Source organism: Oncorhynchus mykiss, chromosome 8 (genome assembly GCF_057628025.1).
Source record: "Oncorhynchus mykiss isolate SJ-2025 chromosome 8, ASM5762802v1, whole genome shotgun sequence".
NCBI lineage: Eukaryota > Metazoa > Chordata > Actinopteri > Salmoniformes > Salmonidae > Oncorhynchus > Oncorhynchus mykiss.
The window spans coordinates 69,537,355-69,564,425 of NC_143029.1; the positions used below are offsets into that span (position 1 = coordinate 69,537,355).

General features: G+C 43.2%; 1 protein-coding gene across 2 annotated transcripts in view; it reads right to left on the minus strand.

Moving 5' to 3' along the window:
- LOC110530412 (oxysterol-binding protein-related protein 1-like) overlaps positions 1-27,071 on the minus strand; it is a 42,011-nt gene that overhangs the window by 2,110 nt on the left and 12,830 nt on the right. The window contains exons 2-12 of one of the 2 annotated variants that reach the window (XM_090182416.1): positions 15,271-15,489; positions 8,356-8,431; positions 7,007-7,141; positions 6,769-6,866; positions 6,388-6,570; positions 6,036-6,143; positions 5,736-5,825; positions 5,131-5,257; positions 4,245-4,361; positions 3,528-3,651; positions 3,355-3,445 (exon numbers count right to left, since the gene is read on the minus strand). In XM_090182416.1, coding sequence (XP_090038542.1) covers positions 3,355-3,445; positions 3,528-3,651; positions 4,245-4,361; positions 5,131-5,257; positions 5,736-5,825; positions 6,036-6,143; positions 6,388-6,570; positions 6,769-6,866; positions 7,007-7,141; positions 8,356-8,431; positions 15,271-15,332 — 1,211 coding nt within the window. In that variant the 5' untranslated portion in view covers positions 15,333-15,489. Of the gene's footprint in view, positions 1-3,354; positions 3,446-3,527; positions 3,652-4,244; positions 4,362-5,130; positions 5,258-5,735; positions 5,826-6,035; positions 6,144-6,387; positions 6,571-6,768; positions 6,867-7,006; positions 7,142-8,355; positions 8,432-15,270; positions 15,767-27,071 lie in introns of those variants that run through there. The other variant, XM_090182415.1, reaches the window with a different exon arrangement.

Below are 27,071 nucleotides of genomic sequence, written 5' to 3' on the forward strand. Positions count from 1 at the left end.
TTTGTAAAGTGACTATGCATAGATAATAAACAGCGAGTAGCAGCAGTGTAAAAACAAGGGGGGTTGGGGGTCAATGTAAATTGTCCGGGTGGCCATTTGATTAATTGTTCAGCCGTCCTATGGCTTGGGGGTAAAAGCTGTGAAGGAGCCTTTTGTTCCTAGACTTGGCACTCCGGTAACGCTTGCAGTGCGGTAGCAGAGAGAGAACAGTCTATGACTGGGGTGACTGTAGTCTTTGAAAATGTTTTGGGCCTTCCTCATACCACCTAGTATATAGGTCCTGGATGTCAGGAAGCTTTGCCCCAATGATGTACTGGGCTGTACACACTTCCCTCTGTTGCGCCTTACGGTAAGATGCCAAGCAGTTGTTATACCAGGTGGTGATGCAACCGGTCAGGATGCTCTCGATGGTGCAGCTGTATAACTTTTTGAGGATCTGGGTACCATTGCCTCATCTTTTTCAGTCTCCTGAGGGGGAAAAGGTGTTATCATGCCCTTTTCACAACTGTCTCGGTGTGTTTGGACCATGATAGTTCGTTGGTGATATGGACACCAAGGGCCTTGAAACTCTCAACCCACTCCACTTCAGCCACTTCGATTTTAATGGGGGCCTTTTCGGCTTTCCTTTTCCTATAGTCCACAATCAGCTCTGTTGTCTTCCTCAATATTGAATGAGAGGTTGTTGTCCTGGCACCACACTGCCAGGTGTCTGACTTCTTCCCTATAGGCTGTCTCATCATTGTCTGTGATCAGGCCTACCACTGTTAATGATGGTGTTGGAGTCGTGCTTGGCCCCGCAGTCGTGGATGAACAGGGAGTACAGCAGGGAACTAGGCATGCACACCTGAGGGGTCCTAGTGTTGAGGATCAGTGTGGTAGATGTGTTGTTGCCTACCCTTACCACCTAGGGGCGGCCCGTCAGGAACTCCAGGATCCAGCTGCAGAGGCAGGTGTTTAGTCCCAGGGTCCTTAGCTTAGTGATGAGCTTTGTGGGTATTATGGTGTTGAACACTGAGCTGTAGTCAATGAACAGCATTCTCACATAGGTCTCACATCGTTTTGTCCAGGTTGGAAAGTAATCTATGAGTCATCTATGGATTTGTTGGGGCAGTATGCGAATTGGAGTGGGTCTAGAGTTTCCGGCATGATGGTGTCAATTTTTCTAATACATCAAACATTTTGGTACAACCCCTTTCATGACCCCTAGGTGAACCGACACTAGCTAAATCAGCCATTGGCAAGGCCACTAAACGCTAGATAAAGGCATCTGCCATTCAATTGTATAAGGGCAACATTTTGGAGTGATAGTGGAATCACATTTTGACTTAATGGATGGGATTGTTTTTACAGAAATGTATGGAAACATCTGTCTTCTTGAAGGCCAATAGGTCACTGTGCAATAGCGCGCAGTAGTTTTTCTACGGTCTAGCTACTGTAGCTAGTTATTGTTGTTGCCTAGTTTGCAGCGGCTGTAGCAGGTGTTATCAAATAGGATGTTGCTAATTTGTTAGCTTCTCCCTTTTCAAGAATAACTTTCAACAAGAAGTTAAGTTTCAAATTATCATCATCTGATGAGTGGAACATTTTTTTTATTTTTTTATAGCAGCACACTTGCTGTTGTTATAGCCATCTCTTCCAAAATAGGTTGTGTGTGAAACGTTGTTGCATTTAAAGTGGAATTGACAGCATTTTAGCAACATGAAATCTAATTCAAATCTGTTCACATACACCCCCAGGACGAATTACACTTTTTTATGACAAGTGACCACTTAGATATGGTCATGTTTTCATACATTATTAAAATGTTTGGATATTATGTATACTAAGGCATCACGACACCACTGGCCCTTCGTGTTCTACAAAAAGTGCACTTCCCTACAGGAGTGCGCTGGTATTACGGTTACTGTCCTTTCAGAATTACAAACCTGTCACACACTGAAGCCCTATAGGTTCGCCACTGCGCAAACATGTCTGTAATAGATACAGTATAAAGGCTGTTAAGATAATGTTTCAATAACGGAGTGTATATATTTGGCCTGGTGAAGCGGTTTAATGGGCTGAATGAATGGAAGCTGATATAATTATGAGTTTTTTACTCCGCTGGTCTCGGGAAGAAATTATGAGTCCTCACTGTCCGAGACCGAGTCAAGACCGAGTACAAATGTATCCAATACCGGTGAATCCCTGCTGTGAGTCTTTCGGGGTAAATCTCTAAGAGCTTTGCACACCTGGATTGTACAATATTCGCACATTATTCTTTAAAAAGAAATTGAAGTTCTGTCAAGTTGGTTGTTGAACATTGCTAGACAAGCATTTTTCAGTCTTGCAACAGATTTAAGCCAACTTAATTCAAAATTGTAACTAGGCCACTCAGGAACATTCAATGTTATCTTGGTAAGTGACTCCAGTGTACACTGAGTATACAGAACATTAAGAACACCTGCTCTTTCCATGACATAGACTGACCAGGTGAATCCAGGTGAAAGATACAACTCAATAGGAAGGTTTTCCTAATGTTTGATATACTCAGTATATATTTGGCCTTGTCTTTTAGGTTATAGTCCTGCTGAAAGGTGAATTTATCTTCCAGTGGCATTGGAAAACCTCCCTGGTCTTTCTGGTTGAATCTGGGTTTGAAATTCACTGCTCAACTGAGGGACCTTAAAAATAATTGTGGGGATGAAGTAGTCATTCAAAAATCATGTTAAACACTATTATTGCACACAAAGTGAGTCCATGCAACTTATGTGACTTGTTAAGCAATTCTTTACTCCTGAACTTATTTAGGCTTGCAATAACAAAGGGGTTGAATATTTTTTGACTGAAGACATTTCAGCTTTTCATTTTTAATTAATTTGTAAAAAATTCTAAAAACGTAATTCCAATGACATTATGGGATATTGTGTGTAGGCCAGTGACACCAAATATTTATTGAATGCATTTTAAACAACAAAATGTGGAAAAAGTCAAGGGGTGTGTGAATACATTCTGAAGGCACCGTACTTTTCAGGAGTCAACTACATTCAGGTTGTGCAGATGCATGATCAGTGTTTCAATCAATGCATTTGCTGCCATTCTAAAGCTGTCCTGAGGGAGGCAGTGTAGTGCAGCATTCAAACAGTGAACCACAACAACAACCAAAAGACACAGCAGACAAGCAGAGCCAAACCTGGGGCCAAGAGCTGGGTTCCTTCACAATGACAACACGGGGGAGAGCAAAACACACAGCACATTATGACACAAGTGTGGGATAATTAGCAAAGCAGGCCTTGCATAGTGTTAACATACATCCAATGAGACTTTTGCACAGCAGAAGCAAAGGTTCCAGGAGGTGAAGAGGACCCAATCACTCACCTTGTTTTCCATTCCTCGGTTGATTTGGAGCGATTTTTCCGGGACAGTCTTTGTTTCTCCTCTACCCTCTTCTTCTCTGCACTTGCCGAGTCTGAGAAATATTTGAACATATCAAAATATAAATGACTGAACACCAGATGTGGACACAATGGTTTGATCATTTACCACCATACCTATGTCTCCTTTTTCCATGTGTCTGATGTCAGGCCTGAGTCGACAGTCTGTGGGGGGTAGGACACCCTTCATGTCTTCCTCCAGCTCATTCAGCTGCATGGCAAATGTGGAGAAAGCATAGAACTACGAGAGAGAGAGAGAGTGGATTCAACAAATCAATAACTGAGTCAAACTGACAACCAGTTGAATCAGCCAAGAAGGGTAAAATATCATCAGTACATCCCAGATTTCTGCTTCTTAGTAATCCTCCTAATACAGTACTCTATTATGCCTGTGATCCCTTCAGTTGTCTGGTCGGGGGGCTATCCCCCAGAACTGCTCTTGTCCCATTATCTCTCACCCCCTGCCGCTCCTCCCCTCTCATCTCTGCAGAGTTGTCTGGCTGGGGGGCTATCCCCCAGAACTGCTCTTGTCCCATTATCTCTCACCCCCTGCCGCTCCTCCCCTCTCATCTCTGCAGAGTTGTCTGGCTGGGGGGCTATCCCCCAGAACTGCTCTTTTCCCATTATCTCTCACCCCCTGCCGCTCCTCCCCTCTCACCGCTGCAGAGTTGTCTGGTCGGGGGGCTATCCCCCAGAACTGCTCTTGTCCCATTAACTCTCACCCCCTGCCGCTCCTCCCCTCTCACCTCTGCAGAGTTGTCTGGCCGGGGGACTATCCCCCAGAACTGCTCTTGTCCCATTGTCTCTCACCCCCTGCCGTTCCTCCCCTCTCACCTCTGCAGAGTTGTCTGGTCGGGGGGCTATCCTCCAGATCAGCTCACTTCCTGGGATGACCTGGACCGTGTCTCCGTCAGGCAGGGGCATCTCCTCTGGCTCCTCGTCTACACTGGTCTGGAGGGATAGACAGGGGGACACACGCAACCTTCAAACAGGTATGGCTTACAATAGCTACTTATTGGGTCATATCAAGGGTTTTAACTCCAAAACTAGTTTAAAGGTTGCTTAAATACCACTCATTCATGAGCATGGAGCAAAAGGATCCATTTCAGGCAACATTTTCATGGTGTGAAAGCAATGTGTTAAGTTCCAAATTTACCATAAACCTCATTGTAATCTAGTAGCACGATTTAATTTGAAATGTTTCTTCAACAATGTGCGCTATTAAGAATTTACTATTTATGTATTGCTCAGTTTACTAAACTCTAATCAAATATTCACCTGCCTATAACACACATTGTTCAATAAAAGTTTGAAATGAAATCACACTGCCAGATTACAAGGAGGTTTATGGAAAGGTGTTTTAAGTATCAGCTAAATCACATTTTATTGCAATCTGGTGCCCGATGGCACAGTCGATAACGTGACACGCAACCATTGGTTGATGCATGCAATGTCTGAGCAGGGGAATGCTACCATGGTGTTTAGACCACGAAAATGTCACCCTTAGTGGCTTATTGAGTAATATTTATTTCCATTTATCATCTGAATCTATGAATAGTACTGAACAGCACTGGACTGACATAAGGTATAGTATATAGCTTATTTCACGTAGCAGATAAGGAAAATAATTCAAAGATTATAATAGTTACCCCAATGGGGCTCGAGGCACTTCCTTGTTTTTGATATGGTGCGTTTCTGATTAGTGCACATCATACTGTACCTGCATGTTGCTTTTCTTCTCCTCTGAGTTCTTCTTGTCAGATTTCTTATGAGCATCAAAAGTGTCAGCGTCCACAGTGTACAAGCACTCGGTCCATTTACCGTAGATGGCACAGAGCTTCTTTTTGCTGCACACACAAGTGTCACACGGGGCCTCAAAATGTGTTGTAGCCTTTTCTTTGGTAATTAGATGTCCCATCAGTGAGGAACACAATCCGGAAAGAATCAGGTTGTAACATTTATTTTAAAATAGGTGCAATATGCAGAAATCGCATTTCCTGGTTGCTAAAATTCAGCTAAAGCTGGTGTACAAAACCGAAAGTAAAAGACGCAAAAATGAACCTTAAGAATGGGAAGTATAGAACTACAGCACATAGAAGAGATATAGTGCTTCTTAGATTTGCTTTCAATGAGAATGACATATCTATAACTGACAGTGCTATGTGTATTTGGTTGGGTCACCCAAAAAGCTACATATTGCAGCTTTAACCTTTATCTATCCAGGGAGTCCCATTTGAGGTCAGGATACCTTTTTTACCAGGGAGACCTGGCCAGCAATGCAATACAAAAAACCTTCAATTCGTAACAAAAGAAAAGCCACAATACCTTTTATCTAGAATGTAGCCCTCCACTTTGTGCAGCTCTTTGCCAAAGAGGCCACATGGTTTGAATATCAGGCTGCATCTCTCTCCGGTCCTGTCACAGAAAGACAAGGCTTTGTTTTCATATTCTCGTTCACTATTTCCCACTGTGAGACAATGCTTTCAAACAACTACCATGTAGCTGCTCAGTCTATCTCCTTTGTAATGGCAAGTATCTGCCCCAGTTCTGTTACACTGCTCAATCAACTGGAAACAAATGTGGATCCACACTACTGCACACACACGGCAAGGTAGTCTCCCTTACTTGTGGTTGATCACCTCCACATTGCCGTACTGCTCGATCCACAACTGGCCCACGATGATGTTGTGGACACAACAGGTGGGGTTTGTCCAGGTGTACGCTTCGTTGTGTCTGCAGAGACGGAGAACGTGTCATAGCAGCAGATAATCTCTCACCAACCACGTCCACTTAGAGATGCCAACTCATACCAAACTACTCCAGGGAGATTACAAATGTCCTTTAAGCTTCAATTTATTAATTTCATCCAGCCTTCAGAAAAAACTCCCAGAATAGCCAATTTGAGAACACTCCAAGACAAACCCTCATTGAGGGAACGCTACATGTACACTGTGGAGGGAATCAGCTCCAGACTCACTTGGGTAGCTCCAGGCTGATGATGCCTTTAGGCTCCGCCTCCACACTCTTGCCCCAGAACTTGAGTTTGGGGTAGATGGAGCCGTGGAACAGGAAGTCCTCCTGCAGGCCCTCAGCATGGAAGGCGCTGACGGGGGGGTGGTGGCTAACCTGCTCCGACATCCACCTGAACCCTAGGTCCTCTCTGAAGGGACAGGAGGGAGGAGGTTAATGGTACATACTTAGTCATCACCTTCTGTCTTCAAATGTCTTCAGACATCTGACATGTTAAGATGTATTTTGATGAGAGGTATTTTGAAGATGTCTTGAGTCACAAACTAGTATGACTAGTGGTACCAGACCAACTCACAACAAATACAGAAAAGTCAACCTAAGGTCAAACCTGATGAGCTCATAGGTTTCTCCCAGTAGTGGGTTGAAGGGTTTTCCCGTCCTCTCCCACTGTGAAGCAACAGCAGACACAGCAAACGCTGCAACACACTGAAACCATCACAGATGAACAGAAATGTGTAATGTTAGTGGCTATAGAGGAGCACAGCAAAAAGAGTAGGTACTATGGCTGTAATTATGAGTGAAGACTCGTGTGTCTATCTAAGAGGATGATAATGGGTGCTCGCTACCTTCATCCTCTCCATGGAATCTGTGGTGGTGTTCGCTTGGTGGATGAGGTACGTGTGCTCCATGTACTCTGTGAGCCGCTGCAGGAAACTAAGGGGCTCGTTTAAGATCACTGGCATTGCTATCTTAGACAGCTCCTGGTTGGGGACAGAAGAGAGGAGCCGAAGAGTCAAAGACAGGGGTAAGGAAACACACAAGCAATGAAGTTCATTCACAGCCCACACAGACAAATATACACTGAATGTACAAAACTTTAGGAACACCTGCTCTTTCCATGACATAGACTGACCAGGTAAATCCAGGTGAAAGCCATGATCCCTTGGAGTCAACATGGCCCAGCATCCCAGTGGAATGCTTTTGACCCCTACCTTGTACAGTAGAGTTCATGTCCCAACAAATTGAGGCTATTCTAAAGGCAAAAGGGCGACACCCTCGGAAAGTGCCATTATTGATGGCGACTCTGGAGCAATTAGGGTTAAGTGCCTTGCTGATTGATACATTTTACCTAGTTGGCTCAGGGATTCAAACTTCAGTTACTGGCCCAACGCTCTAACTGCTAAGCTACACTGGTAATAGAATGAAATTCCCTGTAAAGCACACATAATGGTGTTTCGATGAGAGGTGTGAAATAACATCAGCAAAAAGCTATAGTCTAGACCCCAGCCTGGAACACTGTTTGAGACCAGCACTGACTGGTCTCTGGAGTGTCATTAAAGGCACACATTTCAGCAGGAACCCTGGGCTAAAATAATAGAGTGCCATGGATCTAACTCATTAAGCCCCATATATAGGACAAACACAGTCAAGGTAGTTTCTCCATTGCCAATGGTGGCATCTTCCTCTACATTTGGGAGTTGTGTCCCAAATGGCACCCTATTTCCTATGAAGTGCATAACTATTTACCAGGTCCCATAGGTCAAAGTATTGCACTACATAGGGAAGTGTTGCCATTTGGGACACAACACAGGATTCGGTGGGAATCAACCCTTTTAATTTGTGGATTTATAGGAAGTGTAGACTGTAGATCTAATCAAATTTCATCCAGGAAGTGGAGAGAGGGTATTAGGATCCCTACAGACCACTACTGACGGCCAGAGTATTTTACAGCAGGGTTTCTCAAACTCAGTCCTGGAAATCCTGTTTGTTTGTGTTTGAATTCTTGGCAGAGAGAAAGGCATGTTCGCTCACTGTTTGATTTAAACTTTTCTGGGGGGAACAGGAAACAGTGAACAAACATCCCTTTATTTCTTTGCCCAGCCTGATACATTTGTATCCAGCTCTGGTCCTTTTTGGGATGTGCCAACACCGTACTGTACTTTTCTTTAAATAAATAATGAGTGTGAATTCTCACCATGCCAATGCATTTCTTCAGGATGCTCCAGATGCTGACATCATTCCTGGAGAACATGGGCGCTGGTAAAGACGTTCTGTGGGATAGAACAGAAACGGTCATACAACAAGGTCAAATCTAAATGTTGCACTCTCACTGGCTCAGACACAGTCCTTGTTAGTATTCTCCTGACCCTGTCTCTTAGCCTGGTCCCAGATCTGTTTGTGCTGTCTTACCAACTACTATAGTTAACTCCTATGGTCATTGTCACGCCAAACAGCACAAACAGATTTGGGACCAGGCTAGGAGACAGTGTCAGGAGAATACAAACAAGGACGATGGTGACAGAGTAATTGATGAGGGGTTAAAGCCAGAGTCTCTTACAGTGGCATACTTCCACGAGGCCTAGATGTAGCTACTGTATAGATAAGTCACAGGCTCTTCCTCCTACATTTTAGCAACACTCCAGGCTATCACATTTATCAGATAATGGTACAGTATCTTGTTGTTGTTGTTGAGGTGTGACTCCACTTTTTAAGTATGTGCATTTGCATTTAAGCTTGTGTCCCTGGTTTTATGTGATGTTCTCGACTTTGTTCATGGAGAACCAAGTTTAGTATATACAACTACGGTCTTTAACGTTGTGTCTTCAGGACTTTTAACATTTTGGCATGTTTCAAAAATAAAATTGGTCACCATTTAGTTATGCAAACAGCTGTATTACATTAACCTTATCTGGAATATCAGCGAGGGCTTGACGTACTATTTGGAAACTGAGTTGCCTCGTCTTGCCTTGCCATTAGGAAACAGAGTTACCTGACACCCGACAGCTAACGAGCTAACTGTAGCTGCTGCGGTCAAGCCTCGTGCAATAACCATGATTAAATGGGAGAGTGTGCGTGTGTTCCTGTGTGTGTGTGTGTGTGTGTGTATGTATGAATTAGTGGTGCACGGGTCAGCTGTTTGTTCACCCGCACGCAATTGCTAATAACCCATCTGCAATGGCCCGACTAGATGTGATAAAGTGAAAATCTGAAGCCCACACCCGACCCTAACCCGCAAATATAGAAAATGTGATGTAGACTACAGAGACGGCCTAACTATTTTTTGCCTTGGGGTGCAGGATTTATTTTTTTGCCTCATTTAGATATGTTTCTGCTTATCATTTCCGACATATTGGTAGTCTATTTGTTAGTCAACTTGTCTATAATTAGATACATGCAGCTTCTCTTATGTCATTATATGTTGCCATAGAAGACTAAATAAACCCTTGCTTATGAGAATAATGTCATAAATTATAGAATGAATGCTTAAATCTAGTTGACATCAGTAAAGATTTCTGTCATGTCCACTTCTTTCGCAGAGCAAATACATTTAGGGACAGGGGAGAAGATGCAATTACTCTCCCCCCAAAAATGTATATTTTCTGTGCAAAATAGAACGCTGTGAAAACAAGCCAACATTTTTCTGATAAGATTTCAGTTAAACTTGGATGCATATTTTAGGAGGCTGAAATACTATCTGCTTTTATGATGCAAAAAAATAAAAAATAGCACCTCTACAGACAGTCCCTAACTGTGCATTCGCATTCTCTCAAGATGCTGAAAGAAATCCCATTTTTCCAAATCAAAATGTATATTTGATGTATACTTTTACTGCAAGAAATGCTTAATTCTGCAGAAATAATATTAAGACTATGTGAGAGGTTATAGACCTACAGCGAGTGTCCAGATTTCAGTTTCCATTTAACCCATCTGGACTGTATGCTACAGTTTCCTTGACGTGCCATAGGCCTATTTGAAGACCACATCGTGTGGCTGTCAAATTGTTATAGCACCTCATAATCATCACACACAACATAGCCGGCACTGCTATCATCCTCTTTTACCACTTCAACAAATCTTTCCCAAACATGAGTTCTGGCCCTCCTTTTTCTTTATTTTCAACTCTCCATTTCACAGCTTTTTATTTTATTGAATTAAATTCCAACATTGTCCTTTTTGCCTCAGTCGATCAATGTTAACTTTCACTGCCCGTTCCCAAAAGCGTTTGGTGTTTAGGCTATTAGTATGCCAGATAGCCTCAAAATAATGAAAGAAAAACCTCAATGTTGCCTATAGATGCACAAGAATGATGCATTTATGGATTTTTTTATGTATTGTTTTCTCTTTATTCAACACGACCGCCACACACCGGCCCTTCATCCACACTATATTTCATGACCTAAACCCACCTGCGGGTTATGAGTCAAACCGAGCATCACTAGTGTCTGTGTATGTATGAGTCAGACGGTGTGTTTGCTCAGAGAGGAGCAGAGAAGCAGCTACATACAATGAACACTGACGCTCCAACTAAACAGGCAATTGAGAGAAGGAGGGAGAGGAGGAGAGAGGGAGATTGAGGAGAGATGGAAAGAGGAGGGCCGTAGGGATAAATCTTAACCCTCTCTCTTATCAATAGCGGAATGAGAAGGCCAGTGGAGCATGGCGGAGCAGTACTTCTGTCGGCTACACAACACAGCATAACATATTAGGCTGAATGAACTGACTCCTCCTGTAACTACGTACACTCAGTCTAAAGCGTCATTCACTTCCCATAGCTATGTTTTACATTTCCTGTCGAATCAAATCAAGCCTAAATATGCCTTTTCGCATAATCAAGGATTTATCGTACGCTTGTGGGCCACAGAAGATCACAGAAGTGATTACAAATTGAGGTATCGAATTAAAAACTAGGTCTCCTTAACATACGTATGGTAGAACATTTTTCTTCATCTACTCAAAATACACAATAATGATAACGCAAAAAACGGTTATTTAAAAAAAAAGATCTGAGCAAAAAAATAAAAAAAATAATGAAATATCCCATTAAAATAATTATTCAGACCCTTTACTCAGTACTTTGTTGAAGCACCTTTTGCAGAGCTTACAGCCTCGAGTCTTCATGGGTATGACGCACAAGCTTGGCACACCTGTATTTAGGGATTTTTTCCCCATTCTTCTCTGCAGATCCTCTCAAGCTCTGTCAGAATGGATAGGGAGCGTCACTGCACAGCTATTTTCAGGTCTCTCCAGAGATGTTCGATCGGGTTCATGTCCGGGCTCTGGCTGGGATTCAAAAAGGAGTTCTTCAGGGTTCAATTTTGGGTCCATTATTGTTTACTTCGCATGTTAATGACATAGGAAACACTGTTAATACTTGTAACATTCATCTCTATGCAGTTCTGTATTCCTGTTCCACCTCAGTGCAGCAGGCCATTCGTGAACTTCAGCATGACTTTGATTCAATTCAGAAATCACTTACAGATCTTGAATTAGTGTTAAATACAAGTAAAACCAAGCTCATGCTGTTCTCTAGGTCACAAAATGTTGACCCTGAGGACCTGCATATCTGCGCTATAAATGGAGCCCAAATTGAGCTTCTTTCTCAGTATAAGTACCTGGGTGTCTGGATTGATGACAAGTTATTCTTTGTGACGCATATAAAAAAATCTGACTAAGAAGCTAAGATCCATGGCCCATAGGTCAAAGTATTGCACTACATAGGGAAGTGTTGCCATTTGGGACACAACACAGGATTCGGTGGGAATCAACCCTTTTAATTGGTGGATTTATAGGAAGTGTAGACTGTAGGATATTTTTTATATCGAAATAAAATCATGCCTTAGTATTAAAAATAGGAGAAAGATTGTTTGAACAAAGCTTCTCCCTGTATTGGATTTTGGTGATATTGTTGACATGAATGCGGCAACCTGTTTTAAAACCCTTGGACGCAGTCTACCATTCAGCAATACATTTTATCACCGGGGACAATTTTAGGACTCATCATTGTAGTCTGTTTAAAATGTGGGATGGACCTCTATGTCTGTAAGAAGAGAACTGCATTCTCTTTTATTTATTTATCAAGCAATCTTACAGAAACCCCTCTATATGTAACATCATTAATTAAGTTACCAATCCCGTTCACAGGAATGGATAACACTAGAGATCCCTCCAGTCTCCACAGATTTGGGAAAATCTGCTTTTATGCCCCTAATTTGCAGAACAAAGTTCACTGCAGTTAGATGTGCTGGTGCTTCTCAGGCAGTTTAAATGATTGATTGAGGACCTCCGTGTAGTTGAATGTGATTGCTTCTATTAAAATGTCTATTTATTATTTTTCATTTTCTTGTTGTATTGTTTTATACACGTGTACGTTGTTTTAATATTCTGTTTTTCTTGTAATGTGTACAGGGCTCTGGTAAAAGAGATTTTAATCTCAATGTGACTCCCTGTTTAAATAAAAGTTCAATTTAAAACAAGACTAGTCAGTGAATACCAACCAAAGCGCATCCCAATTAACATTAACCCATCATAATGCAACAAAATACTATATGCCAAAATGTCTCTGAACCAAACTTATATTCCAGACGAGCCCCCACTTGTTACGAACCGGCTCTTAGCCCGTAACAAAGAGGGTGACAACGCAGATATAAAGAAATAACAATAATATATAAGTAACCAATATGCAAGTAACAATAGTGTGTGTCGTCAGTAGTGTAAGTGAGTGGATGCGTGCATAGATGGTGATAACGAGGGGCGTTGAGTGGTACCAAAAACAAACAAACAAAGAAGCCCCAAAATGCCACAAAAAAAAACAACAGTGTGTCTGTTTGGAGAAAGTCACCTTAATGTATGGGGGAAAGGTGTATTTATCCCCAGGACACACCCGAGCCCAGGTGTGTCCAATTTTGCTGATGACCCTAACAGCTCCGCCCACCGACATCTTATTAAGGAAACAAGAAAATAATTCATCACAGGGGGAGGATCGTCACAGGTGTGATGCTACAAGCTTGGCACACCTGTATTTGGGGAGTTTCTCCAATTCTTCTCCAAGGATCCTCTCAAGCTCTGTCAGGTTGGATGGGGAGTGTTGCTGCACAGCTATTTTTCAGGTCACTCCAGAGATGTTCGATCAGGTTCAAGTCTGTGCTCTGGCTGGGCCACTCAAGGACATTCAGAGATTTGTCCCAAGCCACTCCTGCGTTGTCTTGGCTGTGTGCTTAGGGTCGTTGTCCTGTTGGAAGGTGAACCTTCTCCCCAGTCTGAGGTCCTGAGTGCTCTGGAGCAGGTTTTCATCAAGCATCTCTTTGGACTTTGCTTTGTTCATCTTTCTCTCAACCCTGACTTGTCTCCCAGTCCCCGTCACTTAAAAACATTCCCACAGCATGATGGTACCACCACCAAGCTTAACCATAGGCATGGTGCCAGGTTTACTCCAGACGTGATGCTTGGCATTCAGACCAAAGAGTTCAATCTTGGTTTCATCAGGCCAGAGAATCTTGTTTCTCATGGTTTGAGAGTCTTTCAGGTGCCTTTTGGCAAACTCCAAGCAGGCTGTGATGTCCCTTTTACTGAGGAGTGCTTCTGTCTGGCCACTCTTCCATAAAGGCCTGATTGGTGGAGTGCTGCAGAGATGGTTGTCCATCTGGAAGGGTCTCCCATCTCCACAGATGAACTCTGGAGCTCTGTCAGCGTGACCATTAGATTCTTGGTCACCTCCCTGACCAAGGCCCTTCTCCCCCGATTGCTCAGTTTGGCCAGGCGGCCAGCTCTAGGAAGAGTCTTGGTGGTTCCAAACTTCCAAACTTCTTCCGTTTAAGAATGATGGAGGCCACTGTGTTCTTGGGACCTTCAATGCTGCAGACATGTTTTGGTACCCTTCCCCAGATCTGTGCCTCGACACAATCCTGTTGTCTCTGAGCTCTGCGGACAATTTCTTCCACCTCATGGCTTGGTTTTTGCTCTGACATGCACTGTCAACTGTTGGACCTTATATAGACAGGTGTGTGCCTTTCCAAATCATGTCCAATCAATTGAATTTACCACAGGTGAACTCCAACCAAGTTGTAGAAACATCACATGGATGATCAATGGAAACAGGATGCACCTGAGCTCAATTTCGAGTCTCATAGCAAAGGGTCTGAATACCTCTGTAAATAAGTCATGTTTTAAAAAAATATTTAATACATTTGAAATAAATGCAAAAAATAAGTTTTCACTCTGTCTTTATGGAGTATTGTGAGTAGGATGATGAGGGAAAAAAAATATTCATGCATTTTTGAATAAGGCTGTAACGCTACAAAATGTGGAAAAAGTCAAGAGGTCAGAATACTTTCCGAATGTACTGTATCCACACACAGCCACAGACACAAACAAGGGTCTGACAGGATTTATAATGTATAAACAAGCTTCTCATCAATCTCTTTCAATACACACAAAGGTGCATGCGCACACACACACACACACACCCCTTTCCTCACGGTCTTTGTTTCTCTAAGCTGGCAAGTACTTGCAAGTAAATTATTCACTGTTCAATTGTTGGATTAAGAAAAAGGGCATGCCACCATCCTCATCCACGTAAAGAAAGTAGGTTTCTGCTCTGACCCAGTGTACGAAGCACCAATAAGGCACTAGTCTGCTGAATCCGAATGACATAACTGTGGATGGAAAAACAAGAGAAACCTGTCTATGGGGCTTGGGTGCTCAAACAAAAAACACTGGAACAGAAAGACAGACAGACTGGGGTATCACATTACATACTATACTGTAGAGCTGCTGGCTGCTGACAGTCTATTCTGAGCACCACAACAGTCATCAAAGACTTATGCTAAGTGATCAAATATTATTCATTATAATGACATTATTGACATCAGCAGTAACAACATTTTGACTGGTGAGTCTTTCCTACAAAGTCATTTCCTACAAAATGTCACACGTGATAAAACACACTTTTGAAATGAAATATAACGATCAACTAAAAATAATGGAATTGAGCCAAACACGGATACAATCCTTGCTATTACACACACTGGAGAAGAAAGGAGACAAGAAAACCAAGCTGGAAACCACGTGGGAAACAAGCCGTTACATCACATTAAGTAGAGCGTGATCCTACCTGTGCTTCTTTACTCCATTGCACTGGGCCTTCTGGTTACCATGGTTACCCTCCCCGGACATTCCGCTGGCGGTGGCCGTTCCCTGAGGGTGGTACGGCAATGGAGGCTGCTGCTGAACAGAGGGGGCTCTCTCCCCTCTTCCTCTTCCTCCTCTTCAATCGAGTGTCTGACCACAAACAGGAAGCCGTTCAGAGAGAGAGAATGCTTGTTCTCAGAATCTGCAGGAGTGGGATGCCAGTGGCCAGAGAGACAGAGGGGGTCATGTCACCTTTGAGCTCAGTCCAAAACATGGTAAGCTTAGCTGAAACCTAGTCCAAAAACTCTATTCGTAGACCTGCAACCTGCCTGCACACTCCTCCACCCAGTAGTGACTGACTGAACTCTCTCTTCCTCCTCCTCTCCCTCCCTGGAGCCTGCGAAACCCCACCTGTGGGATAGTGTTCCAATGAGAAGCCACATAAATGCTCTGCTTCCTCCGGGTGCTGTGTCTGCTGTGGTTAGTACAGTACTCTGGCTCCGCCTCTCACCTAGACCTCACTCTACTGCTACTAGGGACAACACAGGTATTAACACCCAGTAAAAGGCAGAGGGGAAACAGAATCTCTAAACAATGAGGAGGAGCTGAGATACTGGGGTTAGGGAGCTGGCATGACTAACTAAATATTCAAGAACTTAATGATAGTGGCAATACAAATGCATTTTTTTGACATGCCAATAAAGCATTTAAATTCAAAAATTGAGCTGGCATGATCAGTTCTGGGAACAACAAAGCTTCAAATCTCTCATTATAGAGTAATGCTATTTATAAACGTGGGTCATGTGGCTTAATCCAAAACTAAAGTTCAATAAAAGAAATGGACAAAATTCATTGATGTATCTTTATTATGTAAACAAACAAGATACAGGTCTCATATTGCTCCATAACATGCTGGTCGATCTTTATCATCTCATTATAGATGCAGTAAGCATGGTATATTTATAAGAGGAGCGAGAGAGAGCTCTGACCAGTAGATAACTGTGGATGGATGAATAATGCAACAATCCTAGAGTAACGGGGATCACTCTAAAAGGCACAAACTGTATAGCACAGCAGCACGCTCCTATTGTAGCCTGTATACAATATCAACCACTATACTGCAAGGCACTAGGGCAGAGATCAACTAAATTCAGCCTTGGGACGATTTTTTTCTTGAGTGGTTGTTCAGGGGTCCGGAACATAATTACAAATAATTTGTAAACTGCAAATTGACCGAAAGTAGCCAAACAGATCATAGTTGAATAAAACAATTTGAAACCTTGCTTACATTTGTATACAATCACACATTTCTCTATTATGCGGGAATACTTTGGAACAGATTCCCCAAATTAAAATCACTTGGGGATGATTTTCTGGTGTTTTTACAGTATCTTATGTCCAATAATTTTTTTTTAATAATCACCAGCTGGGGAATAGCTATTGTGCATTCGGAAATTATTCAAACCCTTGACTTTTTCCACATTTTGTTACGTTACAGCCTTATTCTAAAATGGATTACATTGTTTTGTTTCCCCTCAATCTACACACAATACCCCATAATGATGAAGCAAAAACAGGTTTAGAAATGTTTGCAAATTTATTACAAAAAAAAAAAAAAATTATTAAATAAAGTAACCTATATACAAGTAACAATGGTGTGTGTAGTCAGTAGTGTACTGTGTCATGACGTTGGCCTGTGTGTAAGGTTTATAAATACCATAAATACCTTTCTCCCTTCCCTCTCTCTTGAATAGCCTTTGTTAAACATAGAGAGTCTGGGAACATCAAACAAGTGGAGGGAAATGAACCGTATTTTGATAATAGAACCAGTTGAAAATATGCGTTGGTACTTAATGAATATGATGTCAGTTCGGTTGTCATCTGAGACATTATGACTGATGACAGGACGACCTAAACTGTATCTGGGAAAGTCTACACATTATAGTTATCAGATTCACATGGAATTGTTGTGCAATTCAAATGTTTAAATATACAATTATTTGTGAAAAGATTAAATGTAATTTTAGCTTCCAAATGAGAGATTTGGGTTTTCATAAGGTTAGGGCTCTGCTCAATCAGTGGCCCGCCCCTGTGAAGAGACATGGGTTATAAATTATGAAACACACCCTTCTCCCTCCACTATATAAGCCCTTGCCGAAAATGTAACCTTCTGTTCAGGGTACATTAGGACGACAGTCCGATGTCAGAAGGATTCAGATAATAACTACAGAACGAAGCCAAACTCAGCGTGAGCTTTGGTTGCGAATGGTATGAACTTTAAACTCTTATTCGCTACAGAAGTGATACCTCCTAGCCGTTGAGTTAGCAGCGGCCGCTGTAAACCCGGGCTAGGAAAGGACGGACAGAGTATCCCATCTACCACACAATGACGACAACATATACCGTTCACCACCAGAGACACTCTTCAAAGGACAAAGGACTCTGTTGGGCAACACGGCCTTCCATCTACCACCAACCTATTGAAGCACAGCTCAGAGTAAATATTTATTGCATTTCCCTTTTCCAAATGGGCGGTAATTTAGAATGCATAAGATTCTGTACTTACAATAGAGTACATGCCCATGGCCCGATAGAGACATCACTTCTCCCTTTGTTCTTCAGTCTTCCAGCTCTTTCACTCAAACCCAGACCCCTTTTCTTTATGTAACCAGCCGCCATATCTGTTCCGTCCGCTAGGGACGTTTTCCTTTATGACATAAGTTGTAATCAAGATATGATTAATCCTGTGTATATGTAATTCTGTGTAATTAGTTAGGTATTTAGTAAATAATTAATTAAACCCAATTTTGTATTGCTGATTCAACTTGTTAGCGAGGGTTCGTGAAGATAACCAAGAATTTACAACTTTCAGATGAGACTGAAATAAGGTGACGATTAATATTGACTGCTATTGATGTCAAATATTACTAGGTCTTTATAAGAGTTTATTCGGAAGATAAGTGCTCTATAAATATTATTTTGTGGTGCCCCGACTTTCTAGTTAATTACATTCACATGATTAGCTCAATCAGGTAATATTAATTACAGAGAAAGGATTTTATAGAATAGCATGTCATATCACTTAATCCGGCATAACCAAAGACACGACAACTGTAAGTGAGTGGATGCGTGCATAGATGGTGATAATGAGGGGTGTTAAGAGGTGCCAAAACAAACAAACACAAAGCCGCAAAATGCCATAACAAAAAGCAGTGTCTGTGTGGACAGAGTCTCCTTGATGTATGGGGGAAAGGGGTATTTATCCCCGGGACACACCCGAGCCCAGGTGTGTCCCATTTTGCTGACGACCCTAACAGCTACACCCACCGACATCTTATTAAGGAAAACAAGAGCAGAGAGAAAGAATTTGGCAGACCGAGTGGGAGGGTTGTCATGACGCTACATGCTTGGCACACCTGTATTTTGAGAGCTTCTCCCATTCTGTCAGGTTGGATGGGGAGCGTTGCTGCACATCTATTTTCAGGTCTCTCCAGAGATGTTCGATCGGGTTCAAGTCCGGGCTCTGGCTGGGCCACTCAAGGACATTCAGAGACTTGTCCCGAAGCCACTCCTGCTTTGTCTTGGCTGTGTGCTTGGTGTCATTGTCCTGTTGGACCCCAGAACACCACACCAACAAAACCCCCAAAAATGTATATATTCACCAGGGCAGAATGTTTGTATTTAAGCTGCCCCACTGCCCCAACCAACCTCGTCCTCCCCAGACCTCAGAAACCTTTGCTGACAGGAAGCAACCTTGAAGAGGAAATACATAAAATGAGGACAGCAGGGAACAGATGACAGGACAACAATACACAAAATAAACAGTGGCCGGTCACGTGAACGACATGCATACGTCACAACACTCAGGAACAACGCACACGAGAGAACGTGTCCACCAGTATCTGCATAAACCTCTTCGTCATCCAGATAAACAGCACACCCCCACCATACCTGAGACAACCCTATTCATAAGGCACTGAAAAGTGACAGGTGCTGTTAAGCAGGCTGAAACTCATAACCGGTACAGAGTGGAGGGTGTAATAAAGGCAGATATTTTGCATGCCCCACGCATCAGTGACACCTGTCAATAGCCCATTAACAGCTCAAACTTGCTCACAAACTTCACTGCTCCGACCTGATCAACACAGTCCTCCATCCAAAGGAAGAGGAAATTAATCTGGCTTAGTGACACGGTTTACCTTACGGTAGTTCGTACAAAATCTGTTTGTCCCATCCGGTTTACTGACCAAGATACACAAAGCCCAGCTGTAGAAAGAAGGCTCTGCAATATCACTCTCCAGCATGTACCTGACCTCAGCATCCAGAGAACTCTGAATAAACTCTATAGAACAGCTGACGGATGGGGTCAGCTTCCACTTCGTCAATATTCTGTTTTATTAAAAGGAGAACCAACAATTGGCAGCAGAGCAAGAACCTGGTCACCTGGACTAAAGTGACGAGGCTCAGCTCGCCGATAAAATATTTATTTCATCCTCCCCTGTGAAGTTGACAGCTTTTCTTCAGCATCTCACCAGCGCCATACATGCGTAGCTGGAAATCACAGACATAAGATAATAGGGGCTGAGGTGGCTTGGGAGACTTCCAGTCATTCTGGAGCACTGCTAGAAACCCATGCAAACTATGTCCGAACACTGGGTAATTTGGACTGAAATTTGTGTTCTCCTGTGAAACCTACCTGGTGGCTAACAGTAACCACGGCAACCCCTCCTCCCAATCCTTATCTCTGTACAATAAGCTCTCAACAAAGACTTAAGTGATTGATGGAACCGTTTCAGGGCTCCTTGACTCTGTGCACTATAAGTGCTAGCAAAATTGTGTTTAAAATGGAGTTGTTGGAGAACCAAACAGATTAGAGGTGAAATTAGAACCTTGGTCACTCTGAATAACCTTAGTGATTCCAAACAGCGAGATAAACTGAGTCAAAGCTTTTAGCACAGACTTAGTCGTGATAGACCGGAGAGGATAGGCAGCAGGAAACCTAGTGGTCTGACACATCACAGTGAACAGGTAACTACTACCATTCTTAGAGTGATTCTTAGAGTGAGGCTGACTACGGGAATAGGAAACAGCGGTACCAGCGTAATAGCTTGATTAGGTTCACCCATTAATTGACAGGTGTGACAGGTTTTGATGAACAGAAACACCAGTGTCTCCATGGGCGAGGCCCAAATCTCTTCAAACGCCCTCACTCAGTCCGAATACAGGGTTCTGCAAAGCCACCTTTGAGAGTCAAAACATACTTGTCCGTCAAAAACCACAGCTTCAGAGAGTCTTCAGTCTTCAATCGTTAATGTACGTGGCTATCCAATCAGGGATTGGGTCCTTAAATTGCGTTAGCATAGTCAGATCACACAGCCCCTGGAAAGTGCGGTTATGAGAGGCGGAACACCAGCGATTAAACTGTGAAGATAACTCTCACACAAACTCAACATGAGTCTGTTTATCAGCCCTTTTAAAGTTTTAAATTGTTGGTGGTAAGCCTCAGGATCCAATTCGTAAATCTGAAACACAGCCATTTTAACCTTAGCATGACTGACACTGTTGGAGCTGAATATGCTTCCTGCGCTTTACCAGTCAACACACACTGCAACATTAAAGAGCGATCAGAATCAGGCCAACTCCTAGCTTCAGCAACGTGCTCAAACAACGTCTCAGGGTCTTTCTCATACAATTTTGTCAACAGCCATGAGTTTCCAACAATATCAAATGTGTCTGGGGCCCGACCGAGAGAGGAGCGACCCCTAGGTAAATCAGGGTCATCTTCCCTAAACAAACTCTCCCCCGGGAGCTTTCCATCCCTAACCAAGTCTAACCGCTCTTGTTGCAGCTTGATTTTAGCGTGCTCCAATTCCTGTTTAAATTCCAATTTCTTTTCATGCTTAACACGATCATGCTTTAGCGTATAACAATATGCAATCATGCTCTAACTAACAGAAGCAGTTCTTTCTGCGGTTCAAAAGAAAGACAACTAGGGCTAAACGGGGAGATAGCTGGGGAGGTGGTGAGTCCTTGGCAGAGGCTGCCCCAGTGGTAAGTACAAGTATAACCCTCTCCATCAGATTGGCCTTCAATATTTTTTTGACATTTATCACCAATTTCAACCTGATAGTGTGCAGCGATCTTAAGCAGCTGTTCTTTACTACATAATTCTAACAGTTCATTTGATGGAACGCAAATGAACTCATCTACATTAGATGCCATAGTCACAAGTAACTGCAAAATAAAATCTCACTCTTCCCCTCTGCTGAGCACACTAGACCTGACCACAACAAGAGAAGCGCCAATCACACTGGGCACCACAGGAGAGCGAGGTGAGAGAAGGAGCTTCCCCGAATCCTACAATAACTCAACCCTAGTCTTTGTGTGGATTTGCGGTGGGTAATTACGCACTAGGAGCCCGCTGGCACAGAACCCCCCCCCCCCAGCACACTGGCGGGTCCCCCCGAGCCACGAATGTGCCCCCCGAGACAACTGCTCCGTCCACAGACACCACACAAAAATAGCAAACAAAGTAACCTTGCCCAATGTAGTCCAAAGTGGAACATGTCGTTAAGCCTAAAGGGGAAAAGAAAGGCTATAGCGCAGAGTAGCAAATACACAGCAGATTGTACTCACCTCCTCGCACCGCTGTCCCAACAGCGAGTAGTTTCCAGCCTGGGCAGGGGCCTGGAGACTAACCAATGTTCCTCTCTCCAATGCAGCACACAACCACCTGATGGGTGATCAACGCTGCAGGAATTGTATATACTTTGCCCTGTTCCGGGATGGGGTCGAATGCCCTGAATTTCAGTGCAACAATTTCCTGCTCACGGAGGGCTACAGAGAGGAAGTTGATACTGATTTGCACAGGCTACTGAGACAGCCAAGACTTGCAATTTTGAATGGAGTCGGCGGGACCTTTGTTGCTGAATCGCGGGATAATCCTCTCCTGAACCTGGGTGGCCAGACAGGGAGACAAGTCGCCGCTGATAGTGGAAGTTGAGGTCGGTGTCCTCCACTTTGAGCCCTCTGCAGTGAAGCGAGGGTGAGGGTTCCGGCTTTACACGGAAAACTACCATCAACCATTAGTATGGGAAGCTCCATGGTTAGATCGGTGGAAGTCCAAAAATACCTGTACACTTTGTAGACTAATGGTTTGTACACCTGTACACTTCAGCATGACTTTGATTCAATTCAGAAATCATTTACAGATCTTAAATTAGTGTTAAATACAAGTAAAACCAAGCTCATGCTGTTCTCTAGGTCACATAATGTTGACCCTGAGGACCTGCATATTTGCGCTATAAATGGAGCCCAAATTGAGCTTCTTTCTCAGTATAAGTACCTGGGTGTCTGGATTGATGACAAGTTGTCCTTCGTAACGCATATAAAAAATCTGACTAAGAAGCTAAGATCCAAGATTGTTTTTGTTATATCGAAATAAAATTATGCCTTAGTATTAAAAATAGGAGAAAGATTGTTTGAACAAAGCTTCTCCCTGTATTGGATTTTGGTGATATTGTTGACATGAATGCGGCAACCTGTTTTAAAACCCTTGGACGCAGTCTACCATTCAGCAATACATTTTATCACCGGGGACAATTTTAGGACTCATCATTGTAGTCTGTATAAAATGTGGGATGGACCTCTATGTCTGTAAGAAGAGAACTGCATTCTCTTTTATTTATTTATCAAGCAATCTTACAGAAACTCCCTCTATATGTAACATCATTAATTAAGTTACCAATCCCGTTCACAGGAATGGATAACACTAGAGATCCCTCCAGTCTCCACAGATTTGGGAAAATCTGCTTTTATGCCCCTAATTTGCAGAACAAAGTTCACTGCAGTTAGATGTGCTGGTGCTTCTCAGGCAGTTTAAATGATTGATTGAGGACCTCCGTGTAGTTGAATGTGATTGCTTCTATTAAAATGTCTATTTATTATTTTTCATTTTCTTGTTGTATTGTTTTATACACGTGTACGTTGTTTTAATATTCTGTTTTTCTTGTAATGTGTACAGGGCTCTGGTAAAAGAGATTTTAATCTTAATGTGACTCCCTGTTTAAATAGAAGTTCAATTTAAAACAAGACTAGTCAGTGAATACCAACCAAAGCGCATCCCAATTAACATTAACCCATCATAATGCAACAAAATACTATATGCCAAAATGTCTCTGAACCAAACTTATATTCCAGACGAGCCCCCACTTGTTACGAACCGGCTCTTAGCCCGTAACAAAGAGGGTGACAACGCAGATATAAAGAAATAACAATAATATATAAGTAACCAATATGCAAGTAACAATAGTGTGTGTCGTCAGTAGTGTAAGTGAGTGGATGCGTGCATAGATGGTGATAACGAGGGGCGTTGAGTGGTGCCAAAAAACAAACAAACAAAGAAGCCCCAAAATGCCACAATAAAAAAACAACAGTGTGTCTGCGTGGAGAGTCTCCTTGATGTATGGGGGAAAGGTGTGTTACTCCCCGGGACACACCCGATTGCTGATGACCCTAACAGCGCCGCCCACCGATGTCTTATTAAGGAAAACAAGAAAATAATTTGTCACAGTGGGAGGGTCGTCACAGGTGTGACGCTACAAGCTTGGCACAGCTGTAGTTTTTCTCATTCTTCTCTGAAGATCCTCTCAAGCTCTGTCAGGTTGGATGGGGAGTGTTGCTGCACAGCTATTTTCAGGTCACTCCAGAGATGTTCGATCGGGTTCAAGTCTGTGCTCTGGCTGGGCCACTCAAGGACATACAGAGATTTGTCCCAAAGCCACTCCTGCATTGTCTTGGCTGTGTGCTTAGGGTCATTGTCATGTTGGAAGGTGAACCTTCGCCCCAGTCTGAGGTTGACTCCAGAAGTGATGCTTGGCATTCAGATCAAAGAGTTCAATCTTGGTTTAATCAGACCAGAGAATATTGTTTCTCATGGTCTGAAAGTCCTTTAGAGATGCCTTTTTGCAAACTCCAAGCAGGCTGTTTTACTGAGGAGTTCTTCTGTCTGGCCACTCTACCATAAAGGCCTGATTGGTGGAGTGCTGCAGAGATGGTTGTCCTTCTGGAAGATTCTCCCATCTCCACAGAGGAACTCTGGAGCTCTGTCAGCGAGACCAGTAGGTTCTTGTTCACCTCCCTGACCAAGGCCCTTCTCCCCCAATTGCTCAGTTTGGCCAGGCGGCCAGCTCTAGGAAGAGCCTTGGTGGTTCCAAACTTCCGTTTAAGAATGATGGCGGCCACTGTGTTCTTGGGGACCTTCAATGTTGCAGACATTTTTTGGTACCTTTCCCCAGATCTGTGCCTCGACACAATCCTGTCTCGGAGCTCTATGGACAATTCATTCAACCTCATGGCTTGGTTTTTGCTCTGACATGCACAGTCAACTGTTGGACCTTATGTAGACAGGTGTGTGCCTTTCCAAATCTAGTTGTAGAAACATCTCAAGGATGATCAAGGGAAACAGGATGCAACCGAGCTCAATTTCTAGTCTCAAGGCTGTATACTTATGTAAATAACTAGTTTTTTGTTGTTGTAGAAAACCCCCCAGAGTTTTAGCTTCGTCATAATGGGCTACATACCGTGTGAAGATTGACGAGGAAAAAACATATTTAAATACATTTTAGAATAAGGCTGCAACGTAACACAATGTGGAAAAAGGGGACGGGGTCTTCATACTTTCTGAATGCACTGTACACTGTGCTGGAGCTGGCCACTACAGAGTGCTATATCTAATTCAGTACTCAACCATTGGTAGTTCACATTAAGGCCAAGCATAGAGTAATTACTGTAGATAACAATTCCATTTCCTCTGGTTATATCAAAATCAAATGTCTATGACACATGCTTCGTAAACAACAGGTCTAGTCTAACAGTGAGATGCTTAGTTACCAACAATGCAGAGAATAAATAAATAAATAAATAATAGAAAAATAACACACGGAATAAATACACAATGAGTAACGATATATTGGTTTCATACACGGCCTACCAGTACCGATTTGATTTGCAGGGGTACTAGGTAGATACAGTATGTACATATAGCTAGGTATAAAGTGAATAGGCAACAGGATAGATAATAAACAGTAGCAGCAGCGTATGTGATGAATCAAACAGGGTAGTGCAAAAAGGGGTCAATGCAGATAGTTAATTAGTTAACCAATACCTACCCAGACTAACTATTTGGCAGTCTTATGGCTTAGGGGTAGAAGCTGTTCAGAGTCCTGTTGGTTCCAGACTTAGTGCATCGGTACCGATTGCCGTACGGTGGAGAACAGTCTATGACTTTGGTGGCTGGAGTTTTTGACCATTTTTAGGGCCTTCCTCTGACACCGCCTGGTATATTGGTCCTGGATGGCAGGGAGCTCAGCCCCAGTGATGTACTGGGCCATATGCATTACCCTCTGTAGTGCCTTGCGATCGGATGCCAAGCAGTTGACATACCAAGCAGTGATGCAGCCAGTCAAGATGCTCTCAATGGTGCAGCTGTAGAACTTTGAGAATCTGAAGGCCCATGCCAAATCTTTTCAGCCTCCTGAAGTGGAAGAGGAGTTGTTGGGCATTTGTCACGACTGTGTTGGTGTGTGTGGACCATGATAATTCCTTAGTGATGTGGACCCTGAGGAAATTGAAGCTCCACTACAGCCCCGTCGATGTGGATGGGGACATGCCCTGTAGTCCACGATCAGCTCCTTTATCTTGCTGACATTGAGGGAGAGGTTGTTGTCCTGGAACCACACTGCCAGGCCACTGACCTCCTCTCTATAGGCTTTCTCATCGTCGTCATGATCAGGCCAAACACCGTCGTCTTGTCAGCAAACTTAATGATGGTGTTGGAGTCGTGCGTGGCCACGCAGTTGTGGGTGAACAGGGAGTACAGGAGGTAAGTAAGCACGCAACCCTGAGGGGCCCCCGTGATGACGGTCAGTGTGTCGGATGTGTTGTTGCCTATCCTCACCACCCGGGGGAGGCCTGTCAGGAAGTGCAGGATCCAGTTGAAGAGGGAGGTGTTCGGTCCCGAGCTTAGTGATGAGCTTGGAGGGCACTATGGTGTTGAATGTTGAGCTATAGTCAATGAACAGCATTCTCACGTAGGTGTTCCTCTTGTCCAGGTGGGAGAGGGCAGTGTGGAGTGTATTAGAGATTGCGTCATCTGTGGATCTGTTGGGGTGGTATTTGAATTGGAGTGGGCCCAGTGTATGTGGGATGATGGTGTTGATGTGAGCCATGGCCAGCCTTTCAAAGCATTTAATGGCTACAGATGTGAGTGCTACAGGCGATAGTTATTTAGACAGGTTACCTTGCTGGGCACTACTTGCTTCTTTCTTCAATAAGTAACATTGCATGCATCAATGACGTCAGACAGTGGTATGTATGGAAGTGCTTTGAAATGTGAATGACCCATGTATGTGAGACCTTAGATGGCTTAAAGGTTCTGCATGGTCAATCCGACAACTGCAGTGGCCGTACTCCATATACAGTGGTACGGCCTCTGCAGAACTCAGGGCATTCATACTTCTTGCGCTTCGTGGAGCAGAGCTGTTGTGAAGTAAGTTGTCAAGGAAGTGAGTTCATGTTTATACAGGACCTCCCGCCCCCACCTACTGTCAAGCAATCGTGTCAATTCATAGCTACAGTATATTGAGCCCTCAGCATTGTTAGAACACTTGGGAGGTGCATGGTGATGCGGTATGGAGCTCAATTTGACCTCCGCAAACCTCTGGAGCCTCGGAATCGCATTTTCGAAATAAGCGTAAATGGGCTTTTAGCTTAAATGTCTCCTGC